The sequence below is a fragment of the Vanacampus margaritifer genome, chromosome 6 (assembly GCF_051991255.1).
Source record: "Vanacampus margaritifer isolate UIUO_Vmar chromosome 6, RoL_Vmar_1.0, whole genome shotgun sequence".
Lineage (NCBI taxonomy): Eukaryota > Metazoa > Chordata > Actinopteri > Syngnathiformes > Syngnathidae > Vanacampus > Vanacampus margaritifer.
Genome location: NC_135437.1, coordinates 21,752,998 through 21,770,341, shown reverse-complemented (window position 1 = coordinate 21,770,341; position 17,344 = coordinate 21,752,998). Strand labels below are relative to the sequence as shown.

Here is a 17,344-nt window from a genome sequence, read left to right as displayed (position 1 = left end):
CCATTCTAAGCCACAACGCACTGAATGCATTGCGACGTAAAAAAAAAAAACAATGGCGGCGTACGTCCAAATAAAGTTTCTACAAAATGTGGTTAAACTGGAAATGACTTTTGAAAAATTTAAACAAATAAATAATATAGAGCAAACTTGTCATTACGGTCTGGGTTCCTTTTAAATCATGGTCCACTAACACAATATCAACCAAAATACCATATTTAGACTAGTGGGGCTGCATAGAACATATTATTACCTAATAAAACATTTTGGGTTGACTTCCCCTTTAACACATGGCCAAAACTGTCTCCCATGATAAAATCCCTCAGTCTTGGCAACCTAAACATCAGACAGCCTCCGAGACTTTATGTGGACACATGGCAAATGCAACGGAGGAAAAAAGGCGATAAAGAACAAACGCTGGGCGCATACAACAGATATTGAGACAGATGGTGGGAGACTCGTCTGTTATGATGTGCAGTGTGAGATAGCTGGCTGAACATTTGAGCTGGTGTGAAACTGGAGTGACTTTAATGAGTGTAGTCTGGTGTGCTTCACTGAGGACAGGAAGCACCTCCAGACCTCCTGGCTATCGTCGACTGCTTTCACAACACATCCAACAGTCGTGGGCTGGTCTTATTTCAAAACTGCCTATGTGGTCACACTATAGAGTACGTATGTTTCTGTGGCTCTGACAAGTTGTTATTATCGGCATGGTAACCATGTGGGATTTTTACCACTAAGACAAGATTTCAATCTATTTTCTTTATTGGAAAACTATAAGTAATAATTTTTACAGTCCACAGACGGATAATATGAAACAGAAGTAAACAATATGGGAAAATAATATGCGTCCTAAAGGGGAAGTCAACCCCCCAAAAATTCTTGACAAAAATATGTTCTACGTATGCTGCCTATCTATCTGTCTAAATACGTTATTCTGGTTAATATTGCGTTCCAAATCCAGCAGTTTTTAATCAATATCAGAAGGCGGCCATTTTGCCACTTGCTGTGGAGTGAAAATTAGATCACAGTTGATCACAGCTAAGCTGCAGAAAACAGCTGAGCTGTGATTGGTCGTTGCCTGAGCCCCTGAGCAACTGCGATGTCATCTTCGGTCAACAGAAAATGGCAAAATGGCTGCCCCGTGAGATTGGATAAAAACGGCTGGATTTTGCTGCATAACTCATATTACGCTAGTGTAATATTAATCAGAATGTCATGTTTAGACCAGTGAGGTCACATTTAACATATTATTGTCAAAGAAATGTTTAAGGTTGACTTCCCCTTTAACCTAGTCGTTTGGCTTTTGTACAATATTGTCCATCTCCATTGGGTGGATTATTTTTTTGGTGTTATTTATAAATAAGTAAAAGCATTGTGAGCGCATGCTCAATTGTAAACATGTTTTTTGCTGCCTTGCTAAGCAGTACGGGGGTTCATTTGGTTTTTATTGTTAACTCATTCACTGTCATTGACGGTTATAGACGTAAAAAATTCATTTGAACTATTTCTATCAGTTTAAATTTTTTTCACACTTTTGTTAACAAGAGTATGTAATCTCTTTGTGATTAATCGTGAGTTAACTATTGAAGTCATGCAATTAATTACAATTAAAAATGTAATCGCCTGACACTATGTGAAAAAAAGAAGAAGAAAAGATTATTAAAAATTAGGGGCGTCAGGCGATTACATTTTTTTATCGTAATTAATCGCATGACTTCACTAGTTAACTCACGATTAATCATAAATTTTAATTTTAATAAATCTGTTCTAAATGTACAATAAAAATCTAGGTTTTCATCCTCTTGTTAACAAAAGTGGAAAAAAATGTTAAACTAATAGAAAAGAGTTCCAATGAATTTTTAACGTCTATAGCCGTCAATGGCAGTGAATGAGTTAAAATGTGCTATTGTCCATTTCTGTTTGCCACTGACCGTGCAATCATTACTAGCTTACTTTAAACAACTTAATCCATTGCTGTATTCTAAGACAACTTTATCTCCAGCATTTAAACTTAAAATGTTCACCTTTCATCTGAACTTCATCATGACGATTTAATACTATATATTATTACATTTTGTATCGTAAACAGTTTTAATGGAGTTGGTAACAATTTAAAAAAAAAAAAAAGGATTACCTCCACTGAATTCTGAGCCTCACTCATCTTTGCCACTGTTGTTTGGAATTCTCCAATGAAATCATGGCCGCCATCATTATCATAGTCATAACACAAGACCTGTTATTGTGTAGAACAAATAATAAATCAGTGATTCTAATCCACGAAGCTGTGCGTAGCTTGCAGTAGAGCTGACGAGTAGCACCTGCATTACGGAAGGCTTAAAAAAATGCATTCCAAAGTCAATGAATACAGTGCACATATGCATTTCTTCTAAAAAAAGGGTTTGGTTAATGTATTTAGACGTGCATTATGGCAAGTCCAGGTAGTCACGGAGCGTGCCACTGGAGTGTAGTGAAACTTCAATGAGATGCAGCTTCAGTTTTGTAAGACATGAAACTGACCTTGATGCTCCTGTCCACATCGCCATTACAGAGAGAAACAAGAGGCACGGTAAACTGTTTCCATGAGGGGTCTAAAGTGTTCTTTATGACCTTGGGTGACACAGACAAACAGGCAGCAAATAATTCATTCAATCAAACAACAGAAGAAATCATATCAAGTAGCACAACAGAAATATACAATAGTTACAGTTTTGAATCTTTTACTATAGTTAGTATGTCAATTGATAAATACGAAATTGGCGTGAAAGAAGATAAATTAAAATGTTGGACTCACCTCTGTCCTGTGCACCAGCATCCATTTGTCATCCTCTCCCTGTTTGTGAAATTCCAGATAGGGGTCTGACTTCCCAAAAAAGTCCTGCAAAGAACAACGATATATTACTGTAATTTGGTGTTCTGTTGTAAAATGAATGTGCCCTATTTTCATAGACAGCACGTGTGTAGGGGCGCAAATGTTGGTGCACCCTGATTTTTAGACAAGTGGACTGGTCCGTCAAGTTCTGCATGCCAGCGCAGCATAGGTAAATAGGGGGCATTGGAGATTAGCGATAGACGAAATGTTTTTTTCAGGGTTGATACCGATGCCGATTATTAGCTCGTCAGGGAGGCTGATAACCAATATTTGGAACCGATATTTATTTTATTTTTAAAAGGGTAAAAAAAATATTGGCGTCAACAATCAATATTTGGAACCGATATTTATTTTATTTTTAAAAGGGTAAAAAAAATATTGGCGTCAACAATCAATATTTGGAACCGATATTTATTTTATTTTTAAAAGGGTAAAAAAAATATTGGCGTCAACAATCAATATTTGGAACCGATATTTATTTTATTTTTAAAAGGGTAAGAAAAATATTGGCGTCAATTTTTTTTTGAAATACAAATGCCAATTTTTGAGACTTTTCAAAATGCAGAAGTTTTTTTTTTTCTCTCTTACACAATAGGCATCCTTTTAAACAAAAGGTTGCCAGTCCTACTACTTGCGTCTCCTCTAACCTCATGATCCACAAGTGAGTGACGGCGAACTAGTGTTACATGCGGTTTATCCGGTCGTGACATGTTTTTTGTTGTTGATATTTTTATAAAATGTTCTTGAAATCTACTTGGGTGGTGGCCAGTATTAACACGGTGTGGGAAACACTGCTAAAACTGCGACAATTCCATTTCTATTCATTCCATTACATTCATTAGTAAATCCTGATGTGTGCACCCTGTTCTGAATATGAGCGTGTTTGCATTTGCGTGGGAAGAACCACCTACCTTCTTGTCCAGTTTACGCCCACTCAGGGTCAAAGTGATGATTCTGTTGTCAGACAGCTCCTGGGCTGCAATCTATTAGCACATTTCAACGGAAGGCACATTTCAAATAATAGCTTCGCATCAACAAAATAGTCATTCAAAAAGGAAAGACAAAATTACATTGAAAGCAAAGTACAGGCTCTTACAGTGATGGATCCTTTGCCAGCAGGCTTCCCATTGGCCAAGATCAATGGCCGGTGAAGTTTCTTATTGGACACAATCTAGTGAAGAATGCAAGAGACGAATAAGGCATGAATTATTACGGAATCGTGTGATGTTGAAATTCAGTTTGGTAATGGCTAATAAGTGAAATCGTTTCATACAACTCCAAGTGTGCAAACGTATTCTCCCAAGAAATCGTGTTCATAGAGCTGCGTGGCGCACTTGTCTTCGTCAAACATGGCAAAGCGAAGCTTCTGAATCTCTTCAAAGTGGTAGTCCACCTGGAACTTCACTCCAAAAACTGGGTTCAAGTTATTAACTGCTGTTTCAGTCCGGCCAAGCTGAAATACATGGAGATGAGAGATTGCTTTTCAGTTTCAACCTTTTTACAATTCGGGATTTAAAATAGTCAAATTTGTAGTATGCAGTAATAGGGTATATATAAAAAAAAAAATCCACACACTTTCTATTCCAGTACTGCTGTTTGCACATGTAATAATACTCTTTAGAGGAATTGTATTGTTGATTCAGTATATGTTAATTCATTCTGTAAACAAGAAAGCAACTCTAACATGATGATGATGGTTTATTATTTAATTTTAGTGTCACGACTTAAGAATCAAGCAATTTTAGTTTTTAATGCAGAAACTAGGGCTACAAGATATTGGAAAATCATGCGATATATGATATAGTTGCTGAATATAGCGATATCGATATTTAGCATGTAACTAAATTAATTTTTATTATCTAATGAAAGAACTACATTTTTTCATGCAGCAAAAATAAGCAAACGTAATATATTCTTAGTTAATTAATTGTAATTACCTCTCAATAATTTTGGATGGCGGTGCACATTTTAGTTAGCGACTGACTAGTTGAGTTCAGATAAAAGCGTAAAATTCCATATGAAACTTGTTTTTGTTGTTGTTGTTGTTTTAACGATATTCATATTGCATGGGCCATATTTTTATATTATTTACATTATATATGTCCGATATATTGTGCAGACCTAGTAGAAACCCATGCAATACTCAAACTGCAGGCCTGAGGTTTAGCCAGCCATGCTAAGGAGCTGTCATGTTTATTTTCAGTCTTGTTTACTCCCTGTCATGTTTAGCTTCTGTTTTCCTTGTGTTTTCCCCTTGTCTTGTCATTTCCTGTTTTATTGTGAAAAGTCTGACTCCTCTCGTTTCAGGTCACTTGCCCTTCCTTGTTTGGTGTCTTTGTCAACCCTGATCCCTGATTGTGTCCACCTGTGTCCCCATTACCCTCATGTGTCATCCAATCAGTGCCCTCAGCCAGGTGTGTCTTGTTATGTCATTAGTGTTGGTGTATTTAGTCGGTTGTCTCCCCCCTGTCTGTGTCGGTTCATTGTTGCCACTGTCGTAAGTCATTCGCCACGTCATGCTGACTTTTTTGCCTTATCAGGATCCATGTCATGCTGTTAGTTTTGCCTAAGTTGTTTTGCCATGTTTAGCTTCATGTTTTGTTAGTTCCGTTTATTTTGCACTTTGAAGTTAGCTTTTTGATTAGAAATTAAAACCTCTTTTTTGGACTGCACCTCTGCCTCCTTGCTCTGCCTTCCCGCATCTGGGTCCTAAAGCCCCCACCCTACTGACAGGAGCCAGACGGGCTCCTAACATTGGAAAATGAGGTAACCCGAAAATTTTCCAGGTAGCCCGACCCTTTGATAAAGTCATTTTTTCAAGTCGTATCGTCACAAAACTGAAAATAATGCAGGGTTCTACGTTAAGCCTTTTTGGGTGGTGGCCTGAGAAATTGTGGTGGCCCTGCCAGAACCAGCACTGTACCTGTATATCGCTGGCTTGGTCCGATACCGCACATATCATTATTTGGTCCATTTAATACACCAATAAGATAACTATAATAAGTAATAAACGAAAATAATGATTCCTATATTGTCGTGAACTGAGCTGTCAGACTCTGGTTTAGTGGGTTTCCTTATATGTCCAACTTTTACCCTCCGTAAACCACGTCGAATTCTCGGTCTTAACGGGCACCTCCTGGTGGTAGTTGGATGCATTACAGCCCCCTTTCAGGTTAAACTCTCCAGTAATCACAGTGAGTGCCGTCGGTTTTTGATTATGCCCTCGAGTTTAGCAGCGCTATTGTTGGGCCTGCCGTGGCTAACGTTACACAACCCTGATATTAATTGGGAGATACCCCATATCGAGAACTGGAGCATCTTCTGTCACATACACTGTCTAAAGTCCGCCGGTCACAGAAATTGAGCCGGAGGTTACTGACTTATCCAAGGTTTCTCTCCCTTCATGCTTAAGAAAAAGTATTTAGTAAAGACCGGGCCTAGTTACTGCCCCCCGATCGCCTTTACGATTGTGCCATTGACGTCGTCCCTGATGCACCACTACCTAACTCCAAACTCGATCAAGTGTCGCAGCCTGAGTAGGAAGCACTCCATGAGTATATTTCAAAATCGCCATTGACGGCTATAGACGTCAAAAATTCATTTTATCTATTTGTTTTAGTTTAACTTTTTTTTTTTTCACTTTTGTTAAGAGTATGAAAACCTAGATTTTTTTTATTGTATATTTAGAACAGATATAAAATCTGTGATTAATTGTGAAGTCATGCAATTAATAATGATTAAAAATTTTAGCTGCCTGACGCCCAAATTTATAATAATATTTTCTTTTCTTTTTTAATTCATTCATTGCCATTGACGGCTATAAATGTCAAAAATTCATTTTAACTATTTCTATTAGTTAAACATTTTTTTTCCACTTTTGTTAACAAGAGTATAATAACCTAGAATTTGTTTTATTGTACATTTAGAACAGATATAGAATTTGTGAATAATCGTGAGTTAACTAGTGAAATCATGCGATTAATTACAATTAAAAATGCTGCCCCTAATTTTTGATAATCTTTTTTTTTCTAAATTAATTTATGGCAGTGAATGAGTTAGGATAAATACTTCTGCTGCTGGATTCCGCCTTTGCCCCGCTACAGTGTCAGCTTCGATATTTACTTGGATTTGTGCAGCGCCTATTATCTGGTTAGGATAAGGGAGGGGGACAAGTGGAAAACACTTAACACACCCCTAGGCCACTTCGAGTACCTGGTCATGCCTTTTGGACTTACTAACGAAGAAGAAAGTCACGGATGATGAATGGATTTTAGCATCGTGCACTGACTGATTAAATATAAATAGAAAACTGATTGCTGGGGATACTGCATAGATAATCGAACCCAATGTCTGCTACAAGCAAAGACAGCAATCCCCTCCCAATTTGCGGCGATCGAAGGCTTTTATCTGCCATGATTGGGCAACGCAGTCACATGCTATGTCGACGGCCACAGTGAACGCAAGCTAATAGCATACTCGAATGTGAACGTATGGAAAAGGTTCTCGCGATACTCGTCGCAAAGTCATGATGTTTGAGCAGTGCGTGCTAACGGTGCCGTCTTCTTTCGATTCAGTCACCAAATGAACGAGGTTTTATAGCGCGTGCTGTCACGAGTCTGTGTGCACTCTTCCAATCGCAATCATTTTTAGGTCGCCATCCGGGCGAATGGTACCGTAAATTGAGTTCGCCCAACGCGGTTTTTAGGCACCGTTGGCGAACGTTAAAGCTCAGCAGATTTTTTTTATTTTTATTTCTGTTTATTTATTATTTTTTCATGTATTTGGCTGGGGGAAAGACATATTGAAGATTTATCAGTGTTTTTTGAAGAATTTGGGGGGCGGGGGGGGATCTAAAAAAAAATGGTGCCCCCAAGAAAGCATTTTTTTTTTTCCCAGGAGAGCTCAGTATTTTTCATTCGATTTGACATCATCATTGCTCTCCTTTTTTTTAATTTTTTTTTTATAAAAAAACAAATTAAAAAAAAAATATTTTATATATATATATATATATATATATATATATATATATATATATATATATATATATATATATATATATATATATATATATATATATATATATATATATATATATATATATATTAATAATAAATTGCCAAATGCAGAAACATCAATGTAAGTTATCACGATGTAGTGGCTCTCGCTAACAGACAGAATTAAGTAACCGGAATTAGGTTAAAAAATTCTATATACGTAGACCATGTTTCTATAAATTTTGATATTTGGTTTTTATTTGAGGCAGATATTTTTTCCATTAAAATGTGATTTATGAGGAGGTTAGACCATTGGTCGATATTCAGAGTTTGTTTATTTTTCCAGTTAACAAGAATAGTTTTTTTAGCGATAGTAAGGGCTACAAGTGTAGATTGAAATTGTTTATGTGGCAAGTCAGTTGTTGTTAGGTCACCTAGCAAACACAAGTTTGGAGATAAAGGTATCCTACAGTCCAAAATAGTGGAAAGTTTTTCTAAGACTTTAGTCCAGAAATACATAACCGGAGTACATAACCATAAAGCATGAACATAAGTGTCTGTAGTGTTTTGTAAGCATTGGAGACAAATGTCGGAGTCTGAGAGTCCCATTTTCTTCATCATATATTGAGTAATGTATGTTCTGTGAATAATTTTATATTGGATAAGTTGTAAATTTGAAAGCATTTCAATGGGTGTCAATTATACGCAGATCTTCACTGTACCACTAAATGTGCTTATTTGTTTCGTTTATCCCTTTACACTGCAAAACCAACTTTACAGGCATATGATTGCAAAGTCATTGAGGGCAGGGATGGAGAACGTGAGGTGGGCCATTTTTTAAGCTCTGGTGGATGGCCTATGCCCCTCAAGTGGGCAAAGACGTTAAGGAAGTCCGTGTTTCATTCAAAAGAAACGGGAAAAAGCTCTAGAGTTGCACCAACATCTGTGGAGCCCCAGACATTACAGATGTGGCATCCACACAAAATGAGGATTTTGTGGCCACAAATTAAGTATAACGTGCGCACAAAATATTATTTTGTGCGTTTAATATCATTCCCTGTAACAAATTTGATATCAGGGTGACAAATTGTGCACACCTTTGCTAGAAATCCCAATGTCTGGTATCCTAAAGATAAGTGTCATCGCTTCAGCTATACACAAAGTACACAATGCAATGAGTTTGCTACCTTTCAACTTTTGAGCACCTGCGCAGCTAAAGGTCTCTTCCCATTGCACTCTATCGTTAATTTCTTCACCCCACTGTCATCTCCTCGCAATTTCTTGCTTTCTGGCATGCGCGCACAATTTTAGCTTTTCCTGCCCTTTCTATTTCCCCGATGAACTCAGGTTGAGTCTCACTCCTCCATGTCACAGAACAAAGATACAAGAAACTATAAGAAGGGAGGCAAATGAGGAAAAAAACAATTGGAGGAAGAAATCGGAGACAACAAAAGCTGACTGGAGGGATTAGAGGATGTGAAATGCTGCATATGCTAAACTGTGAGCTCTGTGGATAACAGCCGAGAGAAGGTTTGGACTACAATTCAGGGGGACTAAGCTTATTTAGTTTCTCCATCTGTTACCATAGCAACCAATCTCAATTTCACATCAGAGCTACATGCCCCGCTGACCGTAAACTAGCTACTACTAAGGTCTCGCCTACACACGCAGAGACAAAAACACAACCTGGTGTGTCTTGCTACGAAAAAAAAAAAAAAAAAAAGAAACCCTGAGGCAACAGACATCATACAGCAAAAATAATGCTTCCAAATTATTTGTGCATGGGGCCAAAAAAAAAACAATACAAATAATTATTCTTTTGCCATCCATAAATATAGAAAAAGAAATCATATAGTGAACGTACTATCCTGAGATTGGGGTGAACGTGAGTATGTGAATGATTATGTTTCTCTATATTGCCCTGTGATGGGCTGGCAAAAAGCCCAGGGTGCACCACTACAGACGTCCATCCAGGGCGTTGTGTGTTCACTTCCCACACACGTGAATGTGAGTGTGAATGGTCTTTCTCGATGTGTGCCCTATGATTGGCTGGCAACCAATCCAGGGTGAAGTCTGCCTGATGTCAGCTCCAGTTCCACATGACCCTAAACAAGATGAGATGTATAGAAAATGGATGTTTCTAGTAGAGTAGTGGTTAGCAAGTCTGCCTAGAGTGGAGAGGTCAAGCCTTCCTGTGTGGAAGTGCTTGAGTGGGTCATTCCTAAAACATGAATGGTTTAGACTTCATACATGTCAACCCTAATTTCGTCCCATCTGTATTACAAACCCATAAAATCCTTATTTTCCCATAAAAATACTTATGTCAGTTTTATCAATACTAAAGCTGTTTCATGCAATAACATTAATCTTACCTTACTTTCTTTCTTATATGAAGACATTGACAGTATCTTGTTCCAAATGACATTTTATTGCACAAAGAAAAAACAGATTTCTAAATATCACAGGGACGGTTGACTTTTTTTGTTGCTTCACATTTCTCTCGTGCAACTTTGATTTCAAATGTTCTTTGACATCGTAAATGCCAGATGCCGCAACCTTAATGTCCCGTGAACAAAGCGAACATGATGCATACTCTTCTCCAAGTTTTGACGGACCAATTACCTTAAATAAATCCGTCCATTCCGAACGAAAACGTCCGGTGTATCTTGTTTTTTTTGGCCGGCCTGTCCCCCATTTTCTCAACCACTGCGAACGACTCGCAATTTTCGCGCTAACACAAATTTCTTAACTGCGCATGTCAGGAAACTGTTAGAAGTCTCGCGCGATAGACGAGATTTTGTGACCGGTTGTTGTTTAAATCGAGCTTATGCACACGTGTAGCACGTAGCCGACAGTAAATACTAAATAAATTTAAAAAGGGTAAGCAATATATACTAATATTATTTTCATGAAAACAGTTAAATCCGTATTCATTTCCAAATACGCCCGTATGCTTTTGCAACACTTAAAAATCCGTAAGAAATACGGACAAACCTTATGGGTTGACATGTATGAGACTTAAAAGGGTCAACACTTTTTGTCATTTGAACTGTGTGAACTCACTGTAGAATATTATTAAAATGATCTTAGGAAAAATCATCTCTACCTGACCCCATCTTATACCTGTAATTTAATTTTTTCAATTATTATTATTCAATTATATCAGACTAAAGACTGCAGAGACAGAGGGTGGAACCAAGGATGCAGTCAATATTTTTGCCCTGCACATCGCTGGCCTCGCGGGCACACTCAACGGCCTGAACCGACATAAAATTAGCAACATTTCTGCTCAACAGGCAGACAAGCTTAATGATTCAATGATTCATTGATTTTTTTATTCATTGTGCATTCCCAAAAAATACAATACAAACCGATAATCCCGTATCTAGCGTTTTGTAACACTCCATCAAGAATGAGTCACGCTAGCAATGTAGCAGCTGTAGCTAAGATCAACATGTTTACCGTGAAGGAGGCTACATCCAAATCTTGCTAACAGTTTGAAAAAATGCAACCCCCACTTTAATTGTCCATACCTGCAAGACAACCACTGCTGGGCGATATAGCCAAAAAATAAAACCTCGATTATTTTTTTTTTGGGTGGATGGGGTCATTCTGGACGATTATGATTTTAATCGAATTCATGAATATCAATATTTTTGTTGATGTTTGCGCTGTGAAATTCTTCTGTAAAATGGATGCCTTGGCTGCAAAAACTTTGGGCATCACTTCACTATTCCTCACTTTCTGTCAGCACCCTGTCTTACCTCCACCCAGTTCCCATCCACTTCATGGAAGAGAACACAGAACGGGTCCGACTTGGAGGCTACATCGCGGTCCAGGAGACTGGCAGCAGTAACGGAAAGCTCCACCCGTGTGACACAGTGCTGAGGTCCTACACCACGTGTCTGGCCCTCAATGGATGAACTCAAAGTGTAGGCCATCGTCCGACGTTACAAAGAGTCACCCTGAAGATTAGAAGAAGAAATTGTTTAAGTAAAATCAAAGGACTGCACCTCCAGTCATTTGTCAGTTATGCCTGCTCAACTGAGTACCATGGCACCATCCTCACCATGAAGATAGTGGTTCTCTTTTTAAACCAAAATTCATTTCATTAACTCATTCACTGCCATTGACGGCTATAGACGTCAAAAATTCATTTGAACTATTTCTATTAGCTAAAAAAAAAATTCCCACTTTTGTTAACAAGAGTATGAAAACCTAGATTTTTGTTTATTGTATTATAACAAATATAAAATGTGTGATTAATCGTGAGTTAACTAGTGAGATCATGCGATTAATTCTGATTCAAAAAAATTATCGCCTGACGCCCCTAATTTTTAATAATCTTTTCTAAAAAAAACTTCTTTTTTTCAAAGACTATTACAATTTAAAAAACAAATGTTTTTTTTTCAAAGAAATGATTATTAAAAAATTCATCAGGCGATTACAATTTGTAATCATAATTAATCGCATGACTTCCCCAGTTAACTCACGATTAATCACAAATTTTATATTTGTTCAAAATGTAAAAAAAAAAATAATATTTTCTAGGTTTTCATACTCTTGTTAACAAAAATGAAAAAAAAAGTTTAACTAATAGAAATAGTTCAAATGAAATTTTGACGTCTATAGCTGTCAATGGCAGTGAATGAGTAAAAAAATAAATAAATACAGTTTTCCAAATCAGTCCATATAATTAGCATGGATTAAAAACAGATTCCACTCTATTCCATTCCCACCTGTCACATCTTTCATCTCTCACACTTTAAGAAGCACTGAATTAAATGGGCCATTGGAATTTAAAGCAGATGAGGCATGTGCCTCGATGGAGAAGTTTTACATGCCAAAATCTGGTTAGAGCAAGGAATGTTACCTTTTGGGCAAGAAGTCTGAGTTTACGCATGAGGTCCGGACTTACTACTGACCCGGTAGCCAGTAAGGATGTTTATTACTACCGGTAATCAGTTACTAATTGATTTTTTTAATTAACTGTGTAAAGCAACTGGGGTAAAATGTAATCTGTTCAAACAACAATTTCAGTCTGTTTCAGCAATTAGTTTGTAATATACAATGATGGATTATTATTATTGTTTTTTTTAATGACGTCCTGTAGATGCCGTCTTCTCAGCTGGGATAGCTGGAACTCCATCATTGTTTCTAAAATATTAACATATTTTAAGATTTTAATTACTATGAATAAAAAAAAATTCGTCCATCACTTTTGGTTTTATTGGATTGTTAAAAAGTTCACTTTTTTTGTGTGTGTGTGTCACCCTTTATAAAGTACAGCACACGCTAGCTCTGGGAAGTAGAACCTCCTCTTATATGAATTCCTATAAACGCAATGTATTAGTTTGGTTGTTTTTTAATTCTCAATTAACTCTATAATTAAGTCCTCCCACGCCACTGCAAGAAACAATTGTGTTGCAGTCATACCGGTCGACTAATTATAACAAAAGTTGATGAATAGGAAAGAAATTCATGATCGTATTAGTGTTTCTTCTTAAAAAAAACAAAACAAGTGAACCAAAATAAATAAATAAACAGCACATGATGAGAATGTTTGTCTGCCACAAAAAAAAAAAGAAGCACATTCTGTTCATTTGAATATTGACTATTTTCTTGGTCTATTATTCATTCAGTCGGTCATATATTGCTTTATACTAAAGTAATCAGTTATAATATACTTACATTGTGTAATGAACATCCCATAAATCGACTTAATGGTGATTTTGAAAGTCCGTTTTTTGTCACTTTGTACAAGTGAAGCAAGCATTGACAACATTTGACATCTTGTTCATAACACTACCAATAAAGGTATTTTGATGGTGACCCAGCGTGATTGATGTTTACAGGTCAAATGCGGTTGTCTAAAAGTAAATTCGTCATTTCACTATGTATTTCATTGATGTCGTAGAAAAAATAAAATGCATTGCTTTGATGATCATGAAACCGTGCACTTTGCGAAACATTTACCTCGTTACACATGGTTACATGCTGAAAGGCACATCAACTGCTCATACATTATTACAGTGCTTTGTCATAAGAGAACCATGAAGTAGTTGTATGTGCAATATCAAAACGTTACATTTACTCTTAACAACATACAGCAATGGTCCAGTCCAAAAAGTTGAAACACTCAATGCACAGTTTTCATTGGTGAGGGATGATAAGTAAGCACCTATACATTTGCATGCAACTATAATGTTAATATGGCCCTGGTTGAAAGTGCACGTGACATCTTTGAATTGTGACTATACTTAAAAAACACATGAAAGATCAAAATGCCATAGCTCAAGTCAAGATGGGTTATCAGTAAGGTTTTGAAAGGTCATTGAAATACAAACTCACAATATACCTTTTTTTTTTTCCCCCCTTATGGAAGTTTTGTCCACCCGGACTAAATTGTTTATGTAAAAATGCCTTCCGAGAAAAAAGCACAAGCGCAGAATGATGTGGCCGTGCAACATGACCCTGGTGGAGGTCACTTATGTCCTCTAGAAATGGAAACAATCTTGTTCACATTATGAAGCCACATGCATGATTAATCTGCAGTGCAACACATCAAGCCTCCAAAATGGAAAAGCCAAGATAAGTCATGGCGTAGTAAAAACGAAACCGTTTTTGTGTATAGATATCCCCTAGACAACCTAAAACACATCATGTCCATCATAGGGTGAATTTCGTTCACAGAACAGCACGCCAAAATCATGCTGTTTGTTGCTAAGATACACAATGTGTCATAACCAACATGATCCTCTCTATGTGATGTCACACTGGTAGTGGTGATGTACTAGGCGGACACACAGAGAAATCCACCTTTCAAAAAAAACACCTGCTCCACCCCTGTTTTGAATGAGAGTGAGAGGGTTTAACGACTAAAACAATACACGATAGCGAATATTAAACATTGTCATATAAACAACCACATAAAAAAAGACATTTAAAAGGACACTTAACATTCAATACTAAAACTAGAACCAATGGACATTCAAGACTGAAAAAAATATTGTTCTGAAGTCCTCTAATTTGAATTTAATGCCATGCATACATTGCTATCCTATTTCTACTGCATATTATTTGCTGTGGATGTAAGAACTCAAATCTTTATCCTCTCTCTGGTCCTACAATATATACCAACGTATGCATTACACTATGCAGAAGGCTAGCTGTCTTGTTTCTGCAGAGGAGCTGCACCTCCGGTCACACATACACACCTAAGTCACCTGCGCTCATTGATAGAGCAAGATCAGTGACAACCTGTCAAATAGGACGGGTTGGGGATGGCTGGCAGCTACACAACCTCAATTTTGTTCCTTAAAATCTCATTCATACCATGTGCTCTGTGCCATGTTCAATTGGGCGTCAACAAATCCCCAACTTAAAAAAAATGCAATATGTTTTAACAGTAGACCCACGTGCGTACATGCACTAGCATGCTTTCTCACATTTAAACATTGCAGGTTTACTGCAACATATTAATTTTCTCACATCCAACATCTTTCTACCTCCCTTTACCCAGCACACGTGAATCACGTCTCCTCGACAAATCTTACCTCGCTTGAAAAATAAAATAAAAAAATGACGTCCAACTTCTCCACGCTTTTCGAGTGACAATTTCTTTAGTTGCCGCGCGCTGAGATAGAGGTCGTTTTTAACTTTCATGAATCTGTTTTTGAAACAGAAGTTCAGAATGGCATGTTTATCCTCGAGTCGGGACCCTGGAAAGCGCAGTTGCAACGTTAATTCATCCTTGGAGGAAAGGCACGCTCCTTTCCACCACTGACAGCGAGCTGCACCAAGTTAACACAAATTATACAGCGTGTTACAGGAAGTTAATAAAAAAAAACTCGTCAAAATAAAAGTGCAGCCGGTTTTTCTTTAGTAGTGATTTTAACACGCATTGTTTTCCCACACTGTGTTTATTGTTATTTTTACACAACAAATAAGCATTACAATAGCATAACAAGACAAAATAATACAAAAGCAGCAAAGTTTCTTATGGTAATCACAAATTCTGAAAATTATATCTGAATGGCAGAAAGTAGAAGCATATTATTATTGATTCAAGTGTTTTGGGGGAGGTAATACTATTATATACATATAAAACAGGCTCTATGGGGCTCTCAAGGACCAGACTTGGAGACCCCTGCACTAAAAGATATGGTGGATCAATCGGAAATAACTGGGAGGTTCATCTCGTGGGTCGTACCTACAAAAGAAGAAGAAGAAGAAGATCCCACATATTTTAAACAAAACAAAAAATCCTAAGGGAGCCCATCAAAACACACCTAATTGTTTCCAAAAGTGTGGGCTTCTTTTATCCACAATATGTGTAAAGGAAGAATTGGTGACTTCTATTTCACCAAAATCATGTGTGTCTTAGCAAAATAACACGTCTGCCGGAGCAGCTTCTGAGGGTGGAGATATATTAACTATATACCAAACAATGCAGTCAGTGATGGGTTCTATTGATGAAAGTTGATAAGGTTCCAACTTTCAACTGCCTCCAGAAATAATGTCAAGCAGGACAGGACTAAAGCATATAACCGTGTCTCACCAGTGTGTGCCAACCCAAATGAAACATTTTGTAATGTAATTGGAATAGAATAGAATAGAATAGAACCTTGAGCACACCTTTAAGGCCAACACTCAATACTCTCTCGCAACACGCACAATATTATAAAATGAAACAAAAAATAAGTAAAATTAAATCTGATGTTGAAATAAAATAAACAGAATAAATCAGTGAATGCCATTTTTTCAAAGTGTGGCGTTTTGTGTAATTTTGCTGGCTTGATTTATTATTTTCGATATTTTGTTGTTGTTGTTGTTGACCTAACTTCCACAGTAGGCGGAGACGTTGTGCCTTTTTTTTTTTTTTAAAGACAGTGTCCACATGAAGCCCAAAAGACAGACAGCTGTCCATCTCAATCACCAGAATCTTGAAACGGTCTACTTGCTCCACCTGCTGGCCGTGAATGATTTTTCCCATGTTCAGCTCCAGTCAGCTCTGTGCAATGTGGAATTTGTGGACCAAACTGTTCATCTCCTGGTGGTACAGACTAAGTACCAAGAAGAACAAATCAGAGCAACAGGAACAAGGATCTCATCAAGAGAGTCCATCTGAGCGCAATTGTTGCTGAAAAAAAAAAAAATATATATATATATGAGCATTGACATTCTGAATGAGGGTTAACTTATGAGACAAATGATATTACAAAATGATTCAATTAAACATTTAATGCTTGGATCGTGCATGTTGCTGGTGTTTAATGATATATTGTTTTACCCCCACAAATCTATATACTATTGGTCAATCCCCATTTTTTGTTAAGTGTTGGCCAATAAATATATAGTGATAAAAAAAGGCTTGTTCTCTGACAATAAATGTTAGCCTACTTAGCCAACGTGCCATTTTTTCGGGTTTCCTGAAAACTGACCACACTGTAAAATCTACAGTAAAAAATTACAGCAGTAT

The 17,344-nt window shown here is 37.1% G+C and overlaps 1 protein-coding gene across 1 annotated transcript in view; it reads right to left on the bottom strand.

The window, feature by feature from the left end:
- The window catches only part of cpne2 (copine II), a 41,081-nt gene extending 25,421 nt beyond the window's left edge, over window positions 1-15,660 (bottom strand). The window contains exons 1-8 of the mRNA XM_077567867.1: window positions 15,420-15,660; window positions 11,628-11,828; window positions 4,143-4,322; window positions 3,966-4,040; window positions 3,781-3,852; window positions 2,792-2,875; window positions 2,518-2,607; window positions 2,135-2,233 (exon numbers count right to left, since the gene is read on the bottom strand). Of these exons, the coding sequence (XP_077423993.1) occupies window positions 2,135-2,233; window positions 2,518-2,607; window positions 2,792-2,875; window positions 3,781-3,852; window positions 3,966-4,040; window positions 4,143-4,322; window positions 11,628-11,804 (777 nt within the window). The 5' untranslated portion in view covers window positions 11,805-11,828; window positions 15,420-15,660. The remainder of the gene's footprint in view (window positions 1-2,134; window positions 2,234-2,517; window positions 2,608-2,791; window positions 2,876-3,780; window positions 3,853-3,965; window positions 4,041-4,142; window positions 4,323-11,627; window positions 11,829-15,419) is intronic.
- Between the last annotated feature and the right edge of the window lie 1,684 nt (window positions 15,661-17,344).